General features: G+C 49.5%; 2 protein-coding genes across 3 annotated transcripts in view; both read left to right on the top strand.

Annotated features, from left to right (window-relative positions):
- The window catches only part of FAM131C (family with sequence similarity 131 member C), a 76,721-nt gene extending 54,274 nt beyond the window's left edge, over positions 1 to 22,447 (top strand). Inside the window, exon 7 of the transcript XR_014171257.1 lies at positions 22,372 to 22,447. The gene's annotated coding sequence lies outside the window, so the exon portion shown is untranslated. The remainder of the gene's footprint in view (positions 1 to 22,371) is intronic.
- Positions 792 to 24,264, top strand: ZBTB17 (zinc finger and BTB domain containing 17). 2 transcript variants are annotated; one of them, XM_081923130.1, is made up of 15 exons: positions 792 to 1,071; positions 2,676 to 2,882; positions 4,961 to 5,149; positions 7,563 to 7,733; positions 10,210 to 10,323; positions 11,252 to 11,514; positions 13,733 to 13,875; positions 14,942 to 15,242; positions 15,360 to 15,447; positions 16,721 to 16,837; positions 18,973 to 19,093; positions 19,951 to 20,081; positions 21,053 to 21,268; positions 21,890 to 21,979; positions 23,724 to 24,264. In XM_081923130.1, exons 1-15 carry the CDS (start codon positions 807 to 809, stop codon positions 23,993 to 23,995), a joined length of 2,688 nt encoding a protein of 895 aa, XP_081779256.1. In that variant the 5' UTR covers positions 792 to 806; the 3' UTR covers positions 23,996 to 24,264. The 2 variants fall into 2 exon arrangements, with proteins under 2 accessions (XP_081779256.1, XP_081779257.1); XM_081923131.1 differs by lacking the exon at positions 792 to 1,071 and adding an exon at positions 1,348 to 1,499.
- Positions 24,265 to 25,110: the final 846 nt, after the last annotated feature.

A 25,110-nucleotide genomic window follows, 5' to 3' on the forward strand; every position in this document is an offset into this window, starting at 1 on the left:
CTGGCCTGCCCCTGCCCCAAAACCATACCTGCCCCTATCCTGATCCACTGTGATTGAGTCTCTCCTGCTGTCTCCAGCTCTTCTATTCTGAAATCAACCCACATTCCTTAATTTAAGAAACAAAAAAACCTCCAAATTTAAAAACACAGAAGTTAAATCAGCTTAAAACAATTTAAAACATTTTAAACAGCTAGGGCAAAAACAGCATCAGGATCACATCAACAACCACCTCTCTAAATAATACTCCACCCCTTGTGATCATTCTGCTGTTGTCCAGCATTATGCGAGTTGTTTGTCTATTATACTGATAGTATTTCCCTACCTGCCTAGCTGGAAAGTTTACTTTAAACAGCATTCTCTTTATCTTAGTCCTCTCTCCCTCTCTTTCTCTCCAAACTTCTTGTTTGCTGGCGGAAAATGAAGAGTGGAGCAAAAGGTGGAGAAAGGAAAACAGAGTTTGGGGGACAAGAAAGAGGAACAAAAAAATGGAAAGAAGAAGAATGCATGGGCGAAAAAAAATCTTTTTTAAAAATTGGAATTAAAAAATTGATGTTAGTTTTTTTCACTGCGATTACTGCAGCCGTTCGGGGGGGATGGGATTGTTTCAAAAGAGTGGTGTACAAATAACAGTCGATCATGATGATTAATAATAACAATAAGAAGAGGAAAATGTGAGGGGGAAAGAGCGAAAGAAGAAGAAATGAACGGGCGGGGAAGAAGGCAACGGGTCCCCCTCAATCTCTGCGCTTCCCCTATCCCCCGGAGAAACTGCGCTGCCTCTAGTGCTTGTCCCTGCCTCTGGTGTCATGGCGGCCAAGAGACGCTGCAGAGCCGCCTGCGTCACGTGCCAGCCGTTCCTTTGCCCCCGCCCCTTTTCCGCCGGCGAGACGGGACGCGCCGTGCACGCAAAGCGAAAGAGGGGGGAAAGTGCGCGTCGAGAAAGAGGGCGGTGGCTACGGAGACGCCGCTTCCGCCCGGGCCCAAGATGGCGGCGCCCTTTGTCTGTTCCGTGTCACTCTGAGCGCCGCCGCCGCCGCCGCCCGGGATTATGTGACGCGCGCCGGATAGCAGGTGCGGGGTGGGGGTGGGGGCGGGGGGAGGGTTCGTGGAAGGGGAGGGGCCGGGAAGGGGAGGGGCAGGAAGGCAGCCGGGGTGGGGGGGCTGCCTGTCAGGGGGAGGGGGCTGCCAGCCAGCAGGTGGGGGGAATTCAGGGGGCCGGGGGCTGCCTGTAAAGGGGGAGCGGGGAGCTAATGAGGGGCATTGAAAGAGGCGGCAAGCTGGGGGGGTTGGGGGGCCGGAGGGGAGAAGAAACAAGCAGGGGGCAATCGGGGTGTGTGCAGTGGGGGATCGAGGTTAAGGGGGCGTCCAGGAAAGCGAGCAGTGGAAGGGGGAGAGGAGGAAGGGGATAACTGAGGGCGCTGCCCGCCTGTGGAGGCCAATTGCCCCCCCCCCAACACACACACACACACACACTCCGAGTGTCAGGTGCGGAAATTCAGGTCAGTAACATTTGTATTGTGTTTGGAAATACAATTTGGAATTTAAAAATAGAAAAAAGAAATGTGGGGTGGTGGGACTTACTTGTTCAGGTTGGGGGGAGAGACACAAAGGTCCAGTTAGGATTATTTCTTGTGCCCCTTTTTTTTGGTGAGGGGCAGGAAGCCTGTGACAGAGCTGACTTGGGGGTTCAAAGCGTATTTGGGTGAGGGAAAGGGGCTGTTGCTCAGTGGTTGGAGCATGGCATGCAGAACGCCCCAGGCTCAGTCCCTGCTGACAGCATCTCCAGGTAGGACTGGGAGAGAGACCCTTGCTTGAAACCCGGGAGAGCCTTTGCTGCCTGTCCACTTTCTGCCTTGTGGTGGTGGGGCAGGTGATGGGTGCTCTTAATGGGGTGAGATGGGGAGTTTGGCCCCATGAGGGAGGAGATTGAAGGTGTTGGAGGAGGGGAGCTGGGTTCAAGTCCCTCCTGGGCCCCAGACCAAAGACATAAGACATCTCAGCCTGTCTGAGTGTCTGTAAAATGGGAACAAGCTGATTTGCCTCATCTTGAGAGCAGCAACACTTAAGGGCAGCAGAGCCCTTTGCAAATACGCATCCTAGAAAAAGAGGATATAACTGGAAGGGTCAGCCTGTTTGGAATGACAGCTGTCAGACTTCTTCAGATGTGCCTCAGGATTAGTGTGTTGATTTGCTTCAGGGGGACCCGGCCTCACTTTTGCTGGGCTGTTCCTGGAAAGGAGGGAGATGCCCTATACTGAATCCCATTGTTGGTCTATCAAGCTCAATACTGTCTACACTGACTGGTAGCAGTTTTCCAGCATTTCAGGCAGGAGTATCTCTCAGCCTTACCTGGAGGCACCGCTGTGGATTGAACCTGGGGCCTTCTGCATGCCAAGCAGGTGCTCTCCAACATTGCTAAGCCCCATCCCCTTCTGTTGTGCAGAAGTGGTTGTCAACAGAAGTGTGAAGTTGGAAGGTACTCCCGAGGATCATTTAGTCCAACCTTCTGCAATGCAGGTATCAAAATTCAAACATCCATGACGGATGGTGAAGGCTTGGAACTGCATACTGCTTTTCTTCGGCTGGGCAGGGCATGATTCGTGGGCCAGAGGGAAGCCTGCATCGTCAGAGGAGGGGCATCTGTGCTCAAGGGCCTCCTGCCTCTCTCCCCGCAGCCATGGATTTCCCTCAGCACAGCAAGCAGGTGCTGGAGCAGCTGAACCAGCAGCGGCAACTGGGTCTGCTGTGTGACTGCACCTTTGTGGTGGATGGCATCGACTTCAAGGCCCACAAGGCAGTGCTGGCGGCCTGCAGCGAATACTTCAGGATGCTCTTTGTGGACCAGAAGGACGTGGTGCACCTGGACATCAGCAACGCAGCAGGTGGGCCTAACGGCGGATGGGGTTGCGGGATGTTATCCCGTGCCTGAAATGTAGGGTAGAGCTGCATCCTAGCCAGCCAATATAACAGTTGCAAGGGGTCCAAATGACCACCAGGTCCTGAAGCAGCCAGCCTAGGCTGTGCAGGTGTCCCACAGGGAGAGCTGATTGACTGCATTATATCCAGCCTTTTTCTCTAAGGAGCTCAAGGTGGTTTACATGGTTCCCCCCTCCTCCATTAATCACCACAACAGCCCTAGGTTAGGCTGAGAGGCAGTGAGTGGCCCCCAGGCTCCCCCAGTGAGAGCTTTATGAATGAGCAGAGATTTGAACCCTGGTCCCTCCCAGAGTCCAGTCAAAGTCTCTTAACGAGTACAGGCAAGTCAAGCAAGGTGAGTGCAGAATGAATGGCTCCAGGTGAGTTGAGCAAGGGACCCACGTTGCACGCCTCATGCAAGGCAAACAGCAGCAAGCCCCCTTCTGAAAACTATGGGGCAAGTTGTACCCTCCCACCTCTGGGCCAGAGATAGAAGGCAGAGTCCGGCTTGAGCAAAAACCACCTTGGGGGATGTATGACTGGGCCCTGGCAGTGCCTCCGGTCCACCCAGTACCCTGTCCCCCAATGTCCCTGGTGCACCCCCGGAAAAGTAGCAGTGGGTGCCTCCTTGGTCCCCAGAAGGAGCCTAGAGATTTCTTTTAAGTTTCGAAGCGGCATATAAATTAAAAGGTAAAGGTAAAGGGATCCCTGACCATTAGGTCTAGTCGTGACCGACTCTGGGGTTGCGGCGCTCATCTCGCTTTATTGGCCGAGGGAGCCGGCTTACAGCTTCCGGGTCATGTGGCCAGCATGACTAAGCCACTTCTGGCAAACCAGAGCAGCACATGGAAACACCGTTTACCTTCCCGTCATAGCGGTACCTATTTATCTACTTGAATTTGACATGCTTTCGAACTGGTAGGTTGGCAGGAGCAGGGACAGAGCAACGGGAGCTCACCCCATCGCGCGGATTCGAACCGCCAATCAGCAAGTCCTAGGCTCTGTGGTTTAACCCACAACGCCACCCGCGTCCCAGCCTATAAATTACTTAATAAATAAATACAGGATTAAAATAAATAAAATGGGGTACTAAGCCACAAAGTATAATTTTATTTTGTAAAACAACTTAACTTCCATTGTGTGTGTATGTCATGTGCAACACAGGACCAGGTCTGATTTCTTCACATTAATCTACATGAACAAGACGTCCCCACCACGCACCCCACCCAGTTTAGGTGGGAATAAGTCATAAAAAGGGAAGGGAAAAATGGCTAGGGAGGTGGGGAATGTGGGGTGTTTCTTGCCTTTACTGTAAAACTATGAGATTCAGTTTTTAAAAGAAGAGTGTGGAGAGGAAGGAGATCTAGCAAAGTTCTGGCTTTTTCCCATGATGGCTCCTTCAATGCTTTCTATTTTTTAAAGTCAAATTCTTTCAAATTGTTGGTGCCCCAGCTTTCCGATGCCTTAAACCAGGGGTCGGCAACCTAAGACCCGGGGGCCGGATGTGGCCAAATCGCCTTCTAAATCCAGCCTGCAGATGCTCCGGGAATCAGCGTGTTTTAGAATTAGTAGAATGTATCCTTTTATTTAAAATGCATCTCTGAGTTATTTGTGGGGCATAGGAATTCGTTCATATTTTTTCCCCAAAAAATACAGTCTGGCCCCCCACAAGGTCTGAGGAACGGTGAACTGGCCTCCTGCTGAAAAAGTTTGCTGACTCCTGCCTTAAACCATGTCCTCAATTTGCCTGTTGGGCCATCCAGCGCTTGGCACTAGGGTTCGCTCCGCCTTGCAAGTGGGAAGTCCATGATGGTCTGTCCTAAGAACATAAGCAGAGCCAATGGCCCATCTAGTCCTGCCTCCTGTTCTCACAGGGCCCAGCCACACACCTATGCGAAGCCTGCGACCAGGAACTGAGCACATGAGCAATTCTCCCCTCCTGTGGTTCCCAGAAACGGGCATCCACATGCATTGCTGCCTCCAACTGTGGAAGGCAGAGCAGAGCCATTGTCCTGCGCTGACTGTCTGTCTGTGCCTGTTCCAGGTCTTGAGCAGGTGCTGGAGTTCATGTACACATCCAAGCTGAACCTGAGCCTGGAGAACGTGGAGGACGTCTTGGCTGTGGCCGGCTTCCTTCAGATGCAGGAGATCATCAGCGCTTGCAACTCTCTGAGGACTCTTTCGGCACCGGCAGAAGCTGCAGTGGAGAGCCCGGGAGACCCCCCGACAGCTGGTATGGGGCTGTGGTTGTAATTGTATGAGCAGGGAGGTAACGGGGGCACTGCTCTAGATTTCTGGGCGATCCCTGGTTAGATCTTTGGAGATTGGCCCATGAGCCCCAAAAGGGGGTCTCAGTCCAATATTCATTTATTTATATTTTAACAAAAAGTTTTATTTAGAAAGAACTACAATTCAACACCAGTGTAGAAAAGTTATTGAAAATTATGCAAGCACGAATTAAGTAACTGGCTTCATTCTTCACTCTTCAGACACCAGTGGTAGAGTTGAGAGGGATACCATTAAACCACTGCATATTTTCTTCTATAGGTTTAAAGATTAAAATAATAAGCAGAACAGACTCAGTAGCTATTTCTAGCAAGAAGCACTCTGTAGAAGAGTAATATGGTCTCCTTTTAACATGATTCGACCCAGCTGTTTCCTTGATTTTGTCTTGGAGTGAATTTCCTCAGCAACATCCAGAACCAAGTTCATATATTCATCAAATCCAGTAATACAGCCTTCTACAGTGGTTCTGCGAGTCTCTTCGTCTTGCGGTTTTTTTGTCTTGCGAAGCAAGCCCATTAGCGGCTTAGCAGATTAGCACTATTAGTGGCTTAGCAGGCTTAGCGGATCAGCTGTTAAACTGCTTAGCGGATCAGCTGTTAAGCGGCTTAGCGGATCAGCTGATAAGCGGCTTAGCGGATCAGCTGATAAGCGGCTTAGCGGCTTGGGGAAAAGGGGGGAGAGGAAAAAAAACCCGCAGGAACTCGCAAGACATTTTCGTCTTGTGAAGCAAGCCCATAGGAAATTCGTTTTGCGAAGCACCTCCAAAACGGAAAACCCTTTCGTCTAGCGGGTTTTCCGTCTTGCGAGGCATTCGTCTTGCAGGGCACCACTGTATCCTCATGTTCACCTGTTCATACAGCCACACCTGAATTCTGGACCTATTCTGTAGGTATCTGAAGATGAGATTGATGGGCTGCACCGTCACTTTCTGCATCTTCTGGCCTTGCCATGGCCGGCAGCTGGGCTGGGAACGACCCCCGACAGGACGAGCTGACTTAGGCAGGACGGGGCAGCCAACGGTCAACTCCTCTCCCTCTTCGCCTTATCCCTCCCGAATATTTATTTTTGTTGTTGTTGTTATTATGATTATTGGAAGTGGAAGGGAACCCATGTATCTTCTAGTATAAGCTCCTACAATGCAGGAATCTCAGCTAGAGCTTCCATTACAGATGGCCACACAGCCTCTACTTAAAAACCGTGCTGGACTTGTAACAGGGTAAAGGAATATTGGGAAATAATTTATAATGAATTAGAAAAAAAATGGTTAAGTACCTTTCCAAAAAAATCAGAATCCTTCTTGTGGGGGATAATTCAGATGGAAATTCCCAGCTGTCAAAAAAGACTACAGTGGTACCTCTAGATATGAACGGGATCCGTTCCGGAGCCCTGTTTGCATCCAGAAGCAAACGTATCTCGCGACGGCATGTCTGCACACACACGTGTTGCTTTTTGCCGCTTCTGCTCAAGTACGTGATGTCATTTTGAGCGTCTGCGCATGCACGAGCGGTGAAACCCAGAAGTAACGCGCTCCATTACTTCCGGGTTGCCGCGGAGCACAACCCGAAAGCACTCAACATGAAGCATATTCAACCCGAGGTACGACTGTATTTATGTATGCCACTCCTGTGGCCTGTGTTTTGTTAGCCCAAAAATGGAAACCGAGAGAGGTCCCATCCAAAGAAGAATGGCGACTTAAACTGATAGAATAAACACAGCTTGCAGAATTAACTTATAGAATAAGAGAACAAGAAGAACATACGCTGAAAGATGATTGGAAAATGTTTATTGAATATATGGGTGAAAAATGTGTACATTTAAAAACGCTGGCAGTATTAGATAAATTCAACAGTGTAGATAATTTTTGATGGATCTAACAATGGAATACTGAATGGTTTAGCTTATGTAAAATATGCAGGGATATATGGTATGTAAGTTGAGCCATGGAAGGAGAATAGGGGAAGTCATTTGAGATTGTTTAAATGAATATTCTAAAATGTAAAATAGAAAAGCTTAATAAAAATTATACAAAAAACAAAAATCACCTGCCAAGGAAGGAGAGTTGGCATAAAGCTTGGTTTCCAGACCCTTGAACATCTTGATAGGGCAGAATACAGCTGCTGCTGCAACACACAGCTGGCTTATGTTAAGCTTGTGGTCCACCAAGAGGGAATCTGTAGGGAGACCCCCACCTTGGCCTGATCCAGCAGGGCGTTCCTCACCCTTCTCTCCCCAAGTTCTTGTCATCATGGCAGCCCTTGTGCCCATTGTGCAGATGGGGTAAGTGGGTGGGGGCTCAGCATCTGGTAGGTCATAGCTGAGAGGAGCCTGTCCTAGTTGGTTTTGGCCCCTCTCTTTCCTAGGGCAGGAGAAAACGGCTGGTGGGGGTAAAGAGGCGACAGAGACCCCCCAGGATCTGGAGGAGACCCCACAGCCCCCAACCAGCAGCATCCAGAAGGAGGCGGCCATGGAGCCCACAGAGGAACAAGAGGAGGAGGAAGAGGAGGCTGAATGTGCAGCTGGCAAGGGATCAGGTAGGCACCGGGAACCAGGGGTCTTGGATAGAGCCGGACTTAATAATAATAATAATAATAATAATAATAATAATAATAATAATAATTTATTTATACCCTGCCCATCTGGCTGGGTTTCCCCAGCCACTCTGGGCGGCTTCCAACTGAATATTAAAAACAGTACAGCATCAGACATTAAAAACTTCCTTAAAGAGGGCTGCCTTCAGTTGTCTTTTAAAAGTAAAATAAGTATGTGTAAATCATATTTGCATTGTGGTATTTTCACAATCTGCCCTGGAAGTGTTTGGTGAAGGGCACAAACAGTAAATAAGCAAATGAAAACTTTCGCTCAGTTGAAACACTCCTGCTTGGTCCTTGGAAGGTAAAAGGTAAAGGTAAAGGGACCCCTAACCACTAGGTCCAGTCGTGACCGACTCTGGGGTTGCGGCGCTCATCTCGCTTTATTGGCCGAGGGATCCGGCGTACAGCTTCCAGGTCACGTGGCCAGCATGACTAAGCCACTTGTGGCGAACCGGAGCAGCGCACGGAAACGCCATTTACCTTCCTACTGGAGTGAAGAAGAAGAAGAAGAAGAGTTTGGATTTGATATCCCGCCTTTCACTCCCTTTAAGGAGTCTCAAAGCGGCTAACAATCTCCTTTCCCTTCCTCCCCCACAACAAACACTCTGTGAGGTGAGTGGGGCTGAGAGACTTCAAAGAAGCGTGACTGGCCCAAGGTCACCCAGCAGCTGCATGTGGAGGAGCGGAGACGCGAACCCGGTTCCCCAGATTATGTGACTACCGCTCTTAACCACTACACCACACTGGTACCTATTTATCTACTTGCACTTTGACGTGCTTTTGAGCTGCTAGGTTGGCAGGAGCTGGGACAGAGCAATGGGAGCCCACCCCGTTGCGGGGATTCGAACCGCCGACCTTCTGATCGGCAAGTCCTAGGCTCTGTGGTTTAACCCACAGCGCGACCCGGGTTCAAATCCTGATGTCTCCAGAGAGCCTTCCACCAGTCAGTGCATGTGATGCTGAGCCAAATGGACCAGTGTCGCTTCCTGAGCCTCTGTTTAAATCAGCCCTTTGGGAGAAGCCTCCATGTGGTGGGGAGAGAGCTGGCTTGGGAACACGGCAGCAATTTATACAAAAAACCCCACCTCTATTCCAGTCCTCTCCCAAAGCTCAGGGCACACTGAAACATCTCAGAACAAAACCTAAAAATCTGTTTCGAAACCTTGGGTGCCTTGCCTGATGCAATGAAATGGGCCAAAAATCCAAGTAGAGCTTATTTGAAGAAGCTTCAGAAGTATCTTACAGAGAATAAAAAGCCCCCCCAAGGGCCATCTAGCCCTGCAATGCAGGAATCACAGCCCAGTAATCCGCGTGTAGTACAGCCTTCCCCCACAACCTGATTCCCTCCAGATGTTTCGGGTGTTGTAGTCCAAAACATCTGGAAGGAGGATTTACAGGATGCATGGCGCTTTAAAGGAAAACTTGCTAAAAATGATGTATAGATGGCATTTGACACCAGTAAAATTAGCTAAAATGTATAGGAAAAAAGAAAGAAAATGTTGGAAATGTAAAAAGGCAGATGGGGACTATTTCCATATGTGGTGGACCTGCGATAAGGTGAAAAAAAATTGGGAATCAATTTATAATGAACTCAAAAAAATATTTAGATATACTTTCCCTAAAAGACCGGAAGCGTGTCTATTAGGCTTAATAGGAACAGAAATTAAAATAGAAGATCAAAATTTGTTCATGTATGCTACAGCTGCCGCGAGGACCCTTCTGGCCCAAAGATGGAAAGTACAAGATATACCAACTATTCAGGAGTGGCAGGCGAAGTTGACAGAATATGCAGAACTTGCCAAACTGTCAGGGAGGATCCGGGACCAGGGAGTTCAAAGATACCAAAATAACTGGAGTAAATTTATTGAATATTTAAAGAAGAATTGTAAAGAGGTCAAGACACTAGCAGGATTGACATAATACCTCCAATGTATAATAGTACTAATATGAGAATGATGTGCGTGATGGAAAGAGGATAAATATACCAGTTGTGGGGAGGGAGGGGGGTCGCGACTCAGCAGAGTCAAAGGGAATGTATGGTGCTATTACAATTTGTTGGAAAAGAATATGTAAGGAAAACAATAAAAATTCACTTGGTGGGAAAAAACAACATCTGGAGGGCAGCAAGTTGGGGAAGGCTGGTGTGGGATCCGAAGACCCAAGAGGAGGAAATTCAAACTAAATCTTTAGGAAGACTGCATTACTCAGCTTTCATGACATCTAGCACCTTGGGTGGGACTTGATTTTAACATTTGCAGCAGGCTTCATCTGTTAGCCAAGGATGTCTGTTCCCTTCCCTCCCCCATCAAATCCTGCCCTGCTTCCTGTTCCCTCTCTCTGATTTGTTGCCCCTTATCCCCGTGGCTGTTGGTCACTAGTGCTGAGGGGTATGTGACCAACTCCTCTCTTTTTTCAGCTGTGGAAGACGACGTCTCCTCCCCAGTGCCTGAGACCTCGCAGACGGAAGACTCTTCCCCTGGGGAAAGCAGCACTGCCCCAAAACTTGCCCTTTCGAGGGCTGCAGAGGATGGTGAGTGGCAACAGCAGCAGGGCAGAAAGCCTCTCTGGGGTGCTTCTGGGGGTGATCTCTGTATGGCACCCAAAGGATCTTTGCTTTCCCTTTGCCCATGAAGCCTGTAGGTCAAGAGGGCACCAAGCGAGATTCCTTTCGGAAATAACATTCTTGTATCACCTCAGAAGGGCAACAGATGAGGCTTGCAGGATCCAGGTTCATAGAATCAGAGAATTATTATTATTATTATTATTATTAGTATTAGTATTAGTATTAGTATTAGTATTAGTATTAGTATTAGTATTATTTTATTTATACCCCGCCCTTGCCAGCCAGAGCTGGGCTCAGGGCGGCTAACACCAGTAAAATTACAATAAAAACATAATATGGGGGTGTGTGAAAAAAAGAAGTTAAAATGCAGCCTCATTTTAAAAGTAGCCCATGGAATTGTGGAGTTGGAAGGGATCCCTGAGGTTTATCTAGCCCACCCCCTGCAAAGCCCAATCCAAGCTGAAGATTTCAGGAAGATGGCCTTCAAGTATCTGAAGGGGGGGGGGAGGCAGAGCAGACCCTTGTTCTCTCTGTTCCTCCAGAGAGCAGATCATGCAGGTGGACAAGGCAGGGAGGCAGATTTTGGCAAAACCTTAGGGGGCTCCTTTGGCCAGGGGGGGCACCACCCACCTCAGGCTCAGAAGCATCAGCTGGGCATCCTTCTGTTGGGGAGGGGGCTGTACGTTGCAGGATCCCGATCCTTAGCAGAGGGTCAGGCTAGATGCCCTCCAGAAACCCCGCCCGCCTTGCTGATGTTGTGAATGTAATCCCGGAGGGTACAGGGGGAAGGGTTTTTGGGGAGGCAGCCGCAGCCGCCTAGACACTATTGGCTCCCACAAGATGGCGTCTAGCGCAGGTGGCCCACTAGACTGCTTCTTTCTCTCTGTGTCTCTAGCTGAGCCCTCTGACCTGAAGCTGCCCTCTGAGATGGAGGTAGAGCTGGAAGGCAAGGGCGAGGGGACCGTGCTGCCGGAGGCCGAGGTACCTTCCCAGGCCCACGAGGCCCAGCTGGCCAACGGCAACTCCCAGGATGAGGAAGAGTCGGGGGACATGGACTCCGGGGCAGAGAACGCAGGGGAGGCCCGGCTTCTGCGCTCGGGGACCTACAGTGACAGGACCGAGTCCAAGACCTACGGGTCGGTCACCCACAAGTGCGAGGTGAGAGATTATCATTTCAAAAAATGCATACCATGCTGAGCACTGGACGGTTGGCCAAACAGCATCTGCTGCAGCCGCCTTTTGCAGCCTAACTTTCTGCAGCTGAAACATGATGTGGCATGGACCTTCTACCCCAGAATGTTTTACTTTGATGTTGAACCAACAGTGATAGGACAGGCAAACCATGTCCAGTGGTGCCTCAGGTTACATACGCTTCAGGTTACAGACTCCGCTAACCCAGAAGTATTACATCGGGTTAAGAACTTTGCTTCAGGATGAGAACAGAAATCATGCTCCGGCGGCGCAGCAGCAGTAGGAGGCCCCATTAACTAAAGTGGTGCTTCAGGTTAAGAACAGTTTCAGGTTAAGTACGGACCTCTGGAATGAATTAAGTACTTAACCTGATGTACCACTGTGTTTCACTATCAGCCTTAAGTTGTTGGGGGGTTTTGCAACAAATCCTGGTTGCTGTTACCAACCACCTTGAATAGCTCACTGGGCCAATTTTAAGAAAGGCCAGATCCTGTCCTTATGGCCTGGGTGACCTGTATGCTTGATCAGTAGCCACACTCCTCAGTTGTCTCTCGAAACAGACAGATGCCAAACAGTAGGACAAATCCTTTATGACATTGAAGAGAAGTAAGAGGCTCTCCAGTTGAGAGTATGGTGGACGAAGGAGCCATTTCAAGTTCAGTAGCAACATCTTGCATCTTGCCAACGTTACCTGTCCATTTGCTGATGGACAAGGCCTCCCTATCGGAGGCCATGATCACGTGTCACAGGGGGAACGCATTGGTGTGGAGGGCAATAACTTCAGCTGGTTTTTCTTTCTTTGAGCCTTTCTCCGGAGTGATGTGGTAGAGATATATTCCACCTGGCTCACTGCGCACAGAAGAAGGCGACAGTGGTGTGGCGGCAGCTGTGGCACGCAGGCCCAACACCACATCTGATGCTCTGCAGAACATTATGCACCTCTAATGTGTTATACTCTGTCTTTTTATGAGAAGTGGAAATCATATTTGGTTTTCCTAATGTCATTTCATGACTTCCATTATTTCCATCCTGAGCATCTTTGCTCTTCATTTTCATCAGCAGATTTTTTTTGTATTTAATTTGATGGCATTGATGCATCCTGCTTATTTCTGCTTATATTCTCTTGTCTTCTTGTTGCTTCTGCTCTTTGTCTGTTCCGCTCAGGCAGATCGGGCGAGCCAATCTGATGGTGCAGCCGTTTTCTGATGATTTTTATGCAATTTCACGCATATTTTTTCCCATGAAAAACAGTAACGCAAGTTTAAAATCATTGAAAATTCCTCGTATTTTTTACATAGCTGTTTACCAAACTAAATTATATTAATTAAACTGCAATAGGTTTTGAATTCCTGAGTCGTGTAAGAACTTGTTTTATCACCCCTCATTTTGGGAATTTTGAAAGTTGGAAAATTTGGCATTTGACCACTTGCGAGGGACAAATTTGTCCACTTGTGGGTTTCAGTGCACAAAGCTTTAAAAATAACCACAAGCTCACCAAATCGGGTGGTTTAACTTTGTCGTTACCTGCTTAGAAAAGAAACTTTATTAATATTATTATTATTATTATTAGATTTATTAAATTTATATACCACCCTATACTCGCAGGTATCATGTACATACAGAATAAAATCAAAATATAAAACTACAAAATCCATAATCAAAATAAAAACGACAGCAACCCAATAACACCCCAATTTTATTTTATTTTAAGAGCATGGGAGTTAGGGCTAGATGAGTCAGGGGGGTATTTTTGGGGTTGGGTAAGAAGTACAAAAGAGGGACGTGGGTGGCGCTGTGGGTTAAACCACAGAGCCTAGGACTTGCTGATAAGAAGGTCGGTGGTTCGAATCCCCGCGACGGGGTGAGCTCCTGTTGCTCGGTCCCTGCTCCTGGCCACCTAGCAGTTTGAAGGCACGTCAAAGTGCAAGTAGATAAATAGGTACCACTCCGGCAGGAAGGTAAACGGCGTTTCTCTGCGCTCCTCTGGTTTGCCAGAAGCGGCTAAGTCATGCTGGCCACATGACCCGGAAGCTGTACGCCGGCTCCCTCGGCCAATAAAGCGAGATGAGTGCCGCAACCCCAGAGTCGGTTAGGGTTAGGGTTAACACTCTGTCCTTTCTTGCGAGGGGGCTTCCTTGGGACCAGCCACTTATACCGCCTCCTCCTTCTCTCCCCCCCCAAACAGGACTGTGGGAAGGAGTTCACTCACACTGGCAACTTCAAGCGGCACATCCGGATCCACACCGGGGAGAAGCCCTTCACCTGCCGCGAGTGCAGCAAGGCCTTCTCTGACCCAGCAGCCTGCAAGGCGCACGAAAAGACACACAGGTAGGTGGCCAGTGACCAGCGAGGCTGATCCAGGAGGGGAAAGCATTGCGGTAGAACGGGCAGCCTCGTGAAGGAAGGGGCGGAAGGATTCCCGTTGGCAGTCGGGGCAGCCGTGCGATGCCCGTGCTGGCAGCTCAGCCTTCCCTGCCCAGCTTCCGTCTGCATAAATGGCGCAAATGCCGACGATGGGCATCCTCCCCCCAGGGTTTTGGAGAGGCTGCATGAGCCTCCGACCTCTTGGTTGGCATTACCAGCAGATCTTCTCGGCTGTAGTTAATCAAAGCTGACGTTTGCACCCAGGACCACCTCCTGCCCTTAAAATCATGATTAGGTAAAGGGACCCCTGGCCATTAGGTCCAGTCGTGACCGACTGGGGTTGTGGCGCTCATCTCGCTTTATTGGCCAAGGGAGCCGGCGTATAGCTTCCGGGTCATGTGGCCAGCATGACTAAGCCGCTTCTGGTGAACCAGAGCAGCGCATGGAAACACCGTTACCTTCCCGCTGGAGTGGTACCTATTTATCTACTTGCACTTTGACGTGCTTTCGAACTGCTAGGTTGGCAGGAGCAGGGACCGAGCAACGGGAACTCACCCCGTTACGGGGATTCGAACTGCTGACCTTCTGATCGGCAAGTCCTAGGCTCTGGTTTAACCCACAGTGCCACCCGCGTCCCTAAAATCGTGATTATTATTTATTAAATTTGTAAACCGCCCGATACCCACAGGTCTCAGGGCGGTTCACAATATGAAATCGCAAGATGAAAACACAAAATACATAATTAAAACAAAAACAACCACAGCCTTTGAGGTGCCAGCCCGTCCTACTAAGCACCAAGCTGTTCTGTAAAACCTTACTATTCTAATCTTCTAATCTATTCTAATCTTACTATTGCGCCACCCTGCAGCAAGGGGTTCCGCCGGTTAACGGCATCTTTTCTTTCTGCAAAGCTGTCCTTCATTCCCTCTCGCCCACCCTGGATTCTACGCTTCTGTTAGTTGTGGAGTCAGGTGGGCTGGTAGCATCAGTGACCCTTCCCTCTCCCTCTCCCCCGTTCTCCCCCCCCCAGCCCCCTCAAGCCATACAGCTGTGAGGAGTGTGGCAAGAGCTACCGCCTCATCAGCCTGTTGAACCTGCACAAGAAGCGCCACACCGGGGAGGCCAAGTACCGCTGCGAGGACTGCGGCAAGCTCTTCACCACCTCGGGCAACCTGAAGCGCCACCAGCTGGTCCACAGCGGGGAGAAGCCCTACCGGTGTGACTACTGCGGCCGCTCGTTCTCCGACCCCACCTCCAAGATGCGCCACTTGGAGACCCACGACACCCACAAGGAGCACAAGTGCCCCCATTGCGAGAAGAAGTTCAACCAGGTAAGGCTGGAGGGCTGGAGGGCAGCTCCCCTGCTCCGGCTGGGGGGTGGAACGCCTGCGGGGGTTTGGGACCACCCCCACCCCCTCTCAAAGCCAGTCTCTCGCCTTTCTTGCCAGGTGGGGAATCTCAAGGCCCACCTGAAGATCCACATTGCCGATGGACCCCTCAAGTGCCGGGAGTGCGGAAAGCAGTTCACTACGTCAGGTATGTGGCTCTTGGGGGTCGCCCAGACGGGCTGGGTGGCCCCCGGCCTCCTTTGCCCACAGCCTTTGTCAAGGGAGCTGACACAGAGCACAGCCCATTGGCAGATCAGAGAGAAATGAGGCAACGTGAGCTCACTTGCGGTTAGTCGTTTGGTTAAGGAATCGGAACAGAAAACATACAGAGACCTCTCAGATATACTCCACTATAGCAAGCAGTTGCTTGGGCTGTTTTGCACCTCCCACTTTACTCCATTCCCTGCGTTTTGGGCTCCTCTACAGTGGACGCAGGTGGCGCTGTGGGTTAAACCACAGAGCCCAGGTTCGAATCCCCACAATGGGGTGAGCTCCCATTGCTCGGTCCCTGCTCCTGCCAATCTAGCAGTTTGAAAGCACATCAAAGTGCAAGTAGATAAATAGGTACCACTCTGGCGGGAAGGTAAGCGGCATTTCTGTGCACTGCTCTGGTTTGCCAGAAGCAGCTTAGTCATGCTGGCCACATGACCCGGAAGCTGTACGCCGGCTCCCTTGGCCAATAAAGCGAGATGAGCGCCGCAACCCCAGAGTCGGCCACGACTGGACCTAATGGTCAGGGGTCCCTATACCTTTATAGTTGGGCCCAAGGGCCCCTCTCTGTCTCTGCCTGCCTCTCTGTTATGTGTAGCAAAGAGGAGCCGGCAGGCTGTCGGCAGAAACACTGGCAGGGTGAAGCTGCCACGTCTGACTCCTGTCTTTACTCCGTGTTGGGGCACCTGAATGTTTCCCCCTTTTCCTCAGCCTCCAGACTCCCACCTTTTTGTACCTCCCAGCTCTTCCCCTCCTCTGGGGTGTGTCCAGTTGTCCACCACCAGGAGGCCTGGATCCAAATCCTCTCCCTTGGCGCTTTCCCTGGGGAAAGGCGGTTTCCACCACTCCTCCTGATCTAGCCAGTCTCCATATGTAAAGAAATATACAATAATAAGATTACATTCATTTGTAAAAAAGGAATATACAACAGGAAGTCTAGTGTGTTGGTATGTATATGATTGGGGGGGGGGCGCGAATTGTTTTTGTTTTTTCTCCTTGTTCTTTTTTTTGTTTCATTTTCTTTCTAGGTATATAAAATTTGTATATAATTTCTGTATACATGTTGGAAATTATAGTAAGTCTTGTAATATGACAAAGTTTACCAATGTAATATAAGAATGATAACAAATAAATAAAATTCAGATTAAAAAAAAAAATAATCCAGCCAGTCTCCAACAGCCTCTCTACATTTCCTCCTCCTTTGCTCACAGGCAACCTTAAGCGACACCTGCGCATCCACAGTGGGGAGAAACCGTACATCTGTGTGCACTGCCAGCGGCAGTTTGCCGACCCGGGGGCTCTGCAGCGCCACGTCCGCATCCACACGGGTGAGTTTGGCCAAGGGGGCGCTCCCTTCATTCCTCGGGTGGTCAGAGAAGGCGTTGTAGCTGTTACCTGGGTGGCTCTCCCAGCTGGGTGGCTCTCCCAGCCCTGACCTGCTGGGGCTTATAGGATCATAGAGTTCTATGGAGTCGGAAGGGAAGGAGAGTCTGCCGCTTTCCCAGGCCTCTGTCAAACAGCTCCTACTGTTCTTTCTCGTGTTCAGTTGCAATCTCCTTCCTTATCATTAGAATCTGTTGGTTCAAGTTACGTGGAAATTCCAGCTAAACATTGTGGGAATGTTAAGAATAGTAGGAAAGGATATATTGAATAAGTATTATCCTTCCTTCACTCATGCTATGCCCGTCTAATGTTCGTATATACCTTGTCGATAGTATTTTCTCCCCTTGTTGCACACTGCCTTCTGGAAGAAGGTACAGGGTTATAAAGACTAGGACTAGCCGCCGGAGAAACAAATGCAATTCTGGTTTTAAACGCAGTATAACGGGTCTCTATAGGAGTATATTGTATTTTAAAATGGGGTTTCAGAGTTTTTAGGAGGTTTTGAATGTCTTATGTAGATTTTTCAATTTCATTGTTCTGTATGGGACAATGACAATAAAGATACTGTATCGTATCTTAAAAAGCAGTGATGTAGCAGAGCAGATTCCCCTCAATATAGCTGGAAGCTAGTTTGCAGATTCATAGAATCATAGAGTTGGAAGAGACCACAAGGGCCATCGAGTCCAACCCCCTGCCAAGCAGGAAAGACGATCAGAGCACTCCTGACATATGGCTATCAAGCCTCTGCTTAAAGACCTCCAAAGAAGGAGACTCCACCACACTCCTTGGCAGCAAATTCCACTGTCGAACAGCTCTTACTGTCAGGAAGTTCTTCCTAATGTTTAGGTGGAATCTTCTTTCTTGTAGTTTGGATCCATTGCTCCGTGTCCGCTTCTCTGGAGCAGCAGAAAACAACCTTTCTCCCTCCTCTATGTGACATCCTTTTATATATTTGAACATGGCTATCATATCACCCCTTAACCTCCTCTTCTCCAGGCTAAACATGCCCAGCTCCCTTAGCCGTTCCTCATAGGGCATCGTTTCCAGGCCTTTGACCATTTTGGTTGCCCTCCTCCAGACACATTCCAGTTTGTCTGTGTCCTCCTTGAACTGTGGTGCCCAGAACTGGACACAGTACTCCAGGTGAGGTCTGACCAGAGCAGAATACAGTGGCACTATTACTTCCCTTGATCTAGATGCTATACTCCTATTGATGCAGCCCAGAATTGCATTGGCTTTTTTAGCTGCCGTGTCACACTGTTGGCTCATGTCAAGTTTGTGGTCAACCAAGACTCCTAGATCCTTTTCACATGTACTGCTCTCAAACCAGGTGTCACCCATCTTGTATTTGTGCCTCTCATTTTTTTTGCCCAAGTGCAATACGTTTGAATCTCTTAGTTAAGATTATTTCCTGGTGTCCCCTTTAATCCCTCTTAAAAGAATAAAGACACAAGAGTCTTTCTGAGTAAAGTAACTCACATTTTAATTCAAGATATGATCCCTGAAAGGCAGGATTTACTTTAGTGGTTACACAAGCAAAGTGTGAGTTAATCTCATAGGGAAACTGAACTCATGTGCTGCTGGCTGAGAGCCAGCAGACAGCAAAATTACATTAAGATAACAAAATGGCTACAGGAGAGCAGCATGGCAGCAAAAGAACAACAAGAAGAGAGAGAGAATAAGACGACTGAGAAAATGGCTGCATGACTCAGCTCTTTTATGGAGTCAGCCAGAGCCACGCACATCTCCCAGGTCACATGCAGGGGGAGGCTGCTCCAGACCAGTGGAACAGGAAGTTACACAGACTGGGTGTCCCCCTGCCTGTGCCCACTCTTGGGAAATAAGGAATGTTGCCCTTGACTGTACCAAGGGATTACACACCACAAACATTAGGAAGATGTGGGTGGGACAACCTCGGAAGATTGAACCTGGGACCTTCTGCATGCAAACTTGGAGTTCTGACCCTGAGCCGTGGTCTCTTTCCTTAACAATAAATCAAGCTTGTAGTCCTCAAGCCATCCAAGTAGGTGGCCATCCCTGTGCCCCCGTGATGTTACCCTCCCCTCCCTTCTCTCCCCAGGTGAAAAGCCCTGCCAGTGCCTGATCTGTGGCAAGGCCTTCACTCAAGCCAGCTCCCTCATTGCCCACGTGCGCCAGCACACCGGGGAGAAGCCTTACGTCTGCGAGCGCTGCGGCAAGAGGTGGGCCCCTCTCTTGGCTCTTGGCCTGGCCTAGGGAGAGCTAGGGTTCGGGGGTCATCTTCATCCATCCTGGGCTGGGGGCTGTGTTTTTGCGTGGTGGGAGGAGGCAATCTGTGTACCCTGTGCTAAAACAAAGTATTTGTGATGGGCACTTTTTTGGGGGGGGGGGTTGCTAAACATGGAGGCAGGGCGGGAGATTAAACTGGGCCCTCCAATTATTTTATATAGATATATGCTTACATAGGGACGCGGGTGGCACTGTGGGTTAAACCACAGAGCCTAGGACTTGCTAATCAAAAGGTCAGCGGTTCGAATCCCCGCAACGGGGTGAGCTCCCGCTGCTCGGTCCCTGCTCCTGCCAACCTAGCAGTTCGAAGGCACATCAAAGTGCAAGTAGATAAATGGGTACCACTCCGGCGGGAAGGTAAACGGCATTTTCGTGTGCTCCTCTGGTTCGCCAGAAGCGGCTTAGTCATGCTGGCCACATGACCCGGAAGCTGTACGCCGGCTCCCTCGACCAGTAAAGCGAGATGAGCGCCGCAACCCCAGAGTCGGCCACAACTGGACCTAATGGTCAGGGGTCCCTTTACCTTTTACCTATGCTTAGAGAAGCCTATCCGAATGCTTGGAAAGTCAAGGTGAATTTTAGCTCGTTTCAGCAGCTTAACATTTTGGCCTATTGTTGAAAGAAAAAGAAAATCTTGTTTTGTACTTTTGCAAACCACTTTGAGGTTTGTTGGTTTGTTTTACATTCAAGCAGCCTACAAATTCTGTTAAATAAATCCAGGGAAACATTTTGAATACCTAAAAGTCCTGTACACGTTTCAGTTCTGTTTCTGTGCCCCCCCCCCCTTCAGGTTCGTCCAGTCCAGCCAATTGGCCAACCACATCCGCCACCACGACAACATCCGCCCCCACAAGTGCAGCGTCTGCAACAAGGCCTTTGTGAATGTGGGTGACCTCTCCAAGCACATCATCATCCACACAGGTGAGTCTGACCGTAGGGAGAGCCCTGGGGCAGCTTCATCTAGCCAGGTCCACTCCAGCCTCCTGTCTGTTAGTGCATGAGCGCCAACTCTTTCTTTAACTCAGCAGAGTTACTCAAAGTCTTCCTGCGTCTTCGCAGGAGTATCAGTCCAGCCTTCTCTTGGTAAATTCCCATAACAGGAATTTATCCATTTATGCCTATCCAGTTCTTTCCTTAAATTCTTTATTATTTACATTGCAAGTTGCATATAAAATAAGAAACAGAACTACAGTGATGCCTTGGTTTTCGAATTGATGAACATTTGGGTTTTCAAATGCCATAAACCCGGAAATAAATGCTTCAGTTTTCAAACACACCTCCGAAGTCGAACATGTTACGTGGCTTCCACTGAGTGCAAGATCCTGAGGCCTGGCTGCTGCCTATTGAGTTTCCGGTTTTCAAATGTTTTGAAACAGTTTTCGATCTTCCATAATGGATTGCGTTCAAAAACCGAGGTACCACTGTATATGCAGATCTCTGCACCTTTCAGCTATTCGGCCAGAGAGACAGGCTCACAAACTTTCTCATATTCTGGCAGGCGCACTCCGCCGCATGCCCTGATAAAGATGCCTGGAGAGAATTCTTGTCACTAGGCAGATGTTTTAGGTGTGCTTCAAGGCGGTTTCAAGTTTATTTTGGCAAGACACCAACACTGTCTTCCCGCTTGCCAGCCTGATGCCCCATAGAGAAGCCCATGAGCGAGACCCAAGTGCAACAGCAGCACCCTCCCCACTTCGTATCCTTTGAGAGCACAAACTGCCTCAAGACGGTGGAGGTAGAATACATAGGCACAGCGAGACTGCGATAGTCATGTGCAGAGCAGGGAGTGTTACGCAGCGGTGGGGCCCTGCTGGACACCTCTCTGTGGGAGAGGCCAAAGTGAGAGGCAGTCAGCTGGCGGGTTGCTGAGGTCTCTGTGCCATCCTGGACAGGCGAGAAACCCTTCCTCTGCGACAAGTGCGGCCGCGGCTTCAACCGTGTGGACAACCTCCGCTCTCACGTCAAGACGGTCCATCAGGGCAAGGCCGGGATGAAGGTTCTGGAGCCCGGGGAGGGCGACGAGTTCAACATCGTGACCGTGGCTTCCGACGAGATGGTGACTCTGGCCACGGAAGCCCTGGCGGCCACGGCAGTCACACAGCTGACAGGTGAGCAGGAGATCCTGGCCTTGTCATTCTCTTACCAAGGGCCTGAGGCTTGAGAACTCGGCCAGGGCTCTCCCCTTAAAAAGGAATGCTTGCAACACTCATGAACGCCACGAGCAATTTGCATTTTCCGCCTCCCTTGCTTTATTCTTTATTATTATTATTACTCTCTTATCCTTGGCAAATAGAGGAGGTTGCAAAAGAGCTGGTAAGCTGAATTTTGAAGAAATGTAGCCTTCTGGTTTTCACCCAAAGTTGAATAGTTGTGGGCAGGGTGGCTTTTCTCCTCCTTCGTTCATTGCCTACGCGGAGGAGCAGTATCTCCAGTGTTTCAAATGGGGATGGGGTGTTTTTCCCAGCTGGAAATGCTGCTGGAAACTGAATGCCTAGGACCTGCCTGATCTAACACACTGAAGCTACGGCCTCTTCCCTGTCTGTGGAACAATCTTTGCTAGGGTATTTAGTGTCTTCTCCCCCCTGCCTCCAGTATTTCAGTCCCTCCTTAAGCCCTCCCCGCTGCTAGGAAGGGTCCCCACCACGATGCAAAGGGCTCCTCTGCTGGCTTGGGTGGCCATGGGGCCTCCATTGTGTGCTGCTCAACTCCCCCATGGTTCTCCTCTACAGTGGTCCCCGTGGCAGCGCCCGTCACAGCCGACGAGACGGAAGCCTTGAAGGCTGAAATAACAAAGGCTGTGAAGCAAGTGCAGGAAGCAGGTGAGCATCCATTTGGGAGCGTTCGGGCAACTACCCCTCCAAAGGAGGTCCTTGGCTCATCTTTCTCCGTCACAGCTCAAACCTTCGGTAACTGCGCAGAACACAAAGCTGGACTGTTTCTAGAAGCTTGCAGTATAGAAATCTGGTCACAAGGGTGCAGCACCCCAATGTGTGACCAGCTGTTTTATGCTCTTCCCCATTCTTTGGCCTTTCAGGTGATTAAGCTTGAAAAGGGATGCAACTCTTAACAGTTCTCAGAGATGTTGGATTTCTAGAGAGGGTCTATTTTTCCTAGCATCCTTCAGTAATGCAACAGTATGTGCCCTTTGGCTGTTTGGGGCTACAGCCCCATCACCCTTTGCTATTCATCCATGTAAGGTAAAAGGGTAAAGGTAAAGGGGCCCCTGACCATTAGGTCCAGTCGTGACCGACTCTGGGGTTGCGGTGCTCATCTCGCTTTATTGGCAGAGGGAGCTGGCATACAGCTTCCAGGTCATGTGGCCAGCAGGACTAAGACGCTTTTGTTGAACCAGAGCAGCGCACGGAAACGCCGTTTACCTTCCCGCCAGAGTGGTACCTATTTATCTACTTGCACTTTGAGGTGCTTTCAAACTGCAAGGTTGGCAGGAGCAGGGACCTAGCAATAGGAGCTCACCCCGTCGCAGGGATTCGAACTGCCAACCTTCTGATCGGCAAGTCCTAGGCTCTGTGGTTTAACCCACAGCGCCACCTGCGTCCCTGTTCATCCATGTATCCCTATATAAAAGAGGAAAATACTAAAAGCCGGCTTTTAAATGTACCTTAATACAGGTTCATGGTGGTGGTTTTTAAAAAGGTGCACATAAAGGAAAAGAAAACGTGTTTAGTAAAAGTAAGGAGCTTCACTCCTGGATTCACTCATCTGCAAATAGAAGGGCTTTGGTCAGGGGGGCTTTGCCCTAAATTCACCTCTGCCACCTGCCATGCTGTTGGGTCTGCTTACCCTCCAGCGGGGCGAGAACAGTAGGTGTGCACAAGTTTTCAAAGTGTACTTTGTTGTCAGGCTCAGTTGCATTAGACCAGGGGTCAGCGAACTTTTTCAGCAGGGGGCCGGTCCACTGTCCCTCAGACCTTGTGGGGGGCCGGACTATAATTTGGAGAGAGAAAAAAGAACGAATTCCTCTGCCCCACAAATACCCCAGAGATGCATTATAAATAAATGAACACATTCTACTCGTGTAAAAACACGCCGAATTCTGGACCGTCAGCGGGCCGGATTTAAAAGATGATTGGGCCGGATTTTGCCCCCGGGCCCTAGGTTGCCTACCCATGCACTGGACATTTAAAATGTCGTGCCACTTCAAACAAGTCCTGGCAGCCCCAAAATAATCCTGGGACCTGCAGTTCTTTGGTGCTAAGTGTAGTGCAGAGAGCCCCGTTTCTCCCCCCAGAGCTACATTTCTCGAGTGGTTTAACACTTAATATCTCTTCACAGGGAACTCTAGGAATTGTAGTCCTGTGGGAGAGCCCTTGCACCTTGTCTCAGCACCTGTGACAAACTACATCTCCCTGGTTTCTTTACGGAAAGCTATGATTTGTAGGATGGGTGGCTGGGGCTGTTTGAAGCGATTCACCCATGGCCCTACTGCTCGGCCTTTCTGTATGACTGTCTCTGGGATGAAGCACTTTCAAAGAAAGCAGATGGGACTGACCACCCCGGCTCTCCTGCAATTTGCTGTCTTCTGGCTTTGTCCTGTCTTTCCAGATCCAAACACCCAAATCCTGTACGCTTGCGACTCCTGCGGGGAGAAGTTCCTGGATGCCAACAGCCTGGCCCAGCACGTCCGCATCCACACAGCCCAAGCCCTGGTGATGTTCCAGGCGGACACAGACTTTTACCAGCAGTACGGTGCCCCCACTGCTTCCTGGCAGCCCGAACAGGTCATTCCCTCAGGGGAGCTGCTCTTCCGCACGAGGGATGGCAACGAAGCCCAGACCACTTCTCTGCCCACAGAGGCCCCACAGACTGCAGAGTGAAGGGAGGCTGGTTGCAGAGGGGCAAGGGGACCGGTATGGATTGTACTACATGCTGCTCGGTCTGGGGGGGGGGGCGGCACGTGTGGTTTGGTTTTAAGGTGCTGCTGGCTGTTCCCTCCTTGCCCATCCAATGCCGCCAGCTTCACTCACAAGCATTTAAGGAGGTGACGACGGCGTTACCAATGTAAAAAAAATAATATTTCTGTATTTGAGAAGCTCCTGCATCTGTGTTAATATTTAGAAACAAAATAAAGGCCATTATTTTCTAATGTCTGATTCAAAATGCACACTGGTTTGTTGGGTATTGTCTCAGCAGCCTGTTTAACAATCCCTTAGCACTGTAGTCAAAATGTTTTCTGGTTGTCAAATTGTTCGACGAGGTTGAGAAATGAGGCAGCTGGTTGGTGAAAAATGGCAGCTCATCAGTGTTGGGTTTCCTAGAGATTCTCCTCTGCTGCATTTGGTCAATATTTTGGCAGGTGCAGGTGGCAGGGTAGATAGAGAAAGATGCTCCAGCTAGGGAAGAAGAGAATTAAAACAACTTTACCAGCCTCATTTATTTATTTCTGAAGCTGGAGATTGAACCCCAGCACCCCCCCGGCTGACAAAATGGTTTCTCCTTGTACATCTGCTGCTGCTGCTGCTCTCTCCATGAGCCGGGGGGGGGGGTTGTGTGGATGGGGCGCTTCATTTTGGAACCGGGCTCTCTCGCATGGCCTCAAACCATGTAAGGTAACAACACCCACATTTCTGCTCAGACACACTCCAGAAATGATAATAAGGAGTTACCGTATTTTTTGCTCCATAAGACGCACCAGACCACAAGACGCACCTAGTTTTTGGAGGAGGAAAACAAGAAAAAAAATATTCTGAATCTCAGAAGCTAGAACAGCAAGAGGGTTTGCTGCGCAGTGAAAGCAGCAATCCCTCTTGCTGTTCTGGCTTCTGTGATAGCTGTGCAGCCTGCATTCGCTCCATAAGACGCACACACATTTCCCTTTACTTTTTAGGAGGGAAAAAGTGAGTCTTATAGAGCAAAAAATATGGTAACTCGCCCTGAAGCAAATATATGCTATATTTGCAGAACCTCATGTAATTCCATTTTTTTAAAGGGC

This window comes from Podarcis melisellensis, assembly GCF_964234715.1.
Source record: "Podarcis melisellensis genome assembly, chromosome: 8".
In the NCBI taxonomy this organism is placed as follows: Eukaryota; Metazoa; Chordata; class Lepidosauria; order Squamata; family Lacertidae; genus Podarcis; species Podarcis melisellensis.

Coding starts and splice junctions, on each gene's coding strand:
- ZBTB17 (XM_081923130.1), top strand. CDS start 807: ATGGCGGCCAAGAGACGCTGCAGAGCCGCCTGCGTCACGTGCCAGCCG. Junction 19,094..19,950: donor TGCGAGCGCTGCGGCAAGAG/GTGGGCCCCTCT, acceptor CCCCCCCTTCAG/GTTCGTCCAGTCCAGCCAAT. Junction 21,980..23,723: donor GAAGCAAGTGCAGGAAGCAG/GTGAGCATCCAT, acceptor CTGTCTTTCCAG/ATCCAAACACCCAAATCCTG.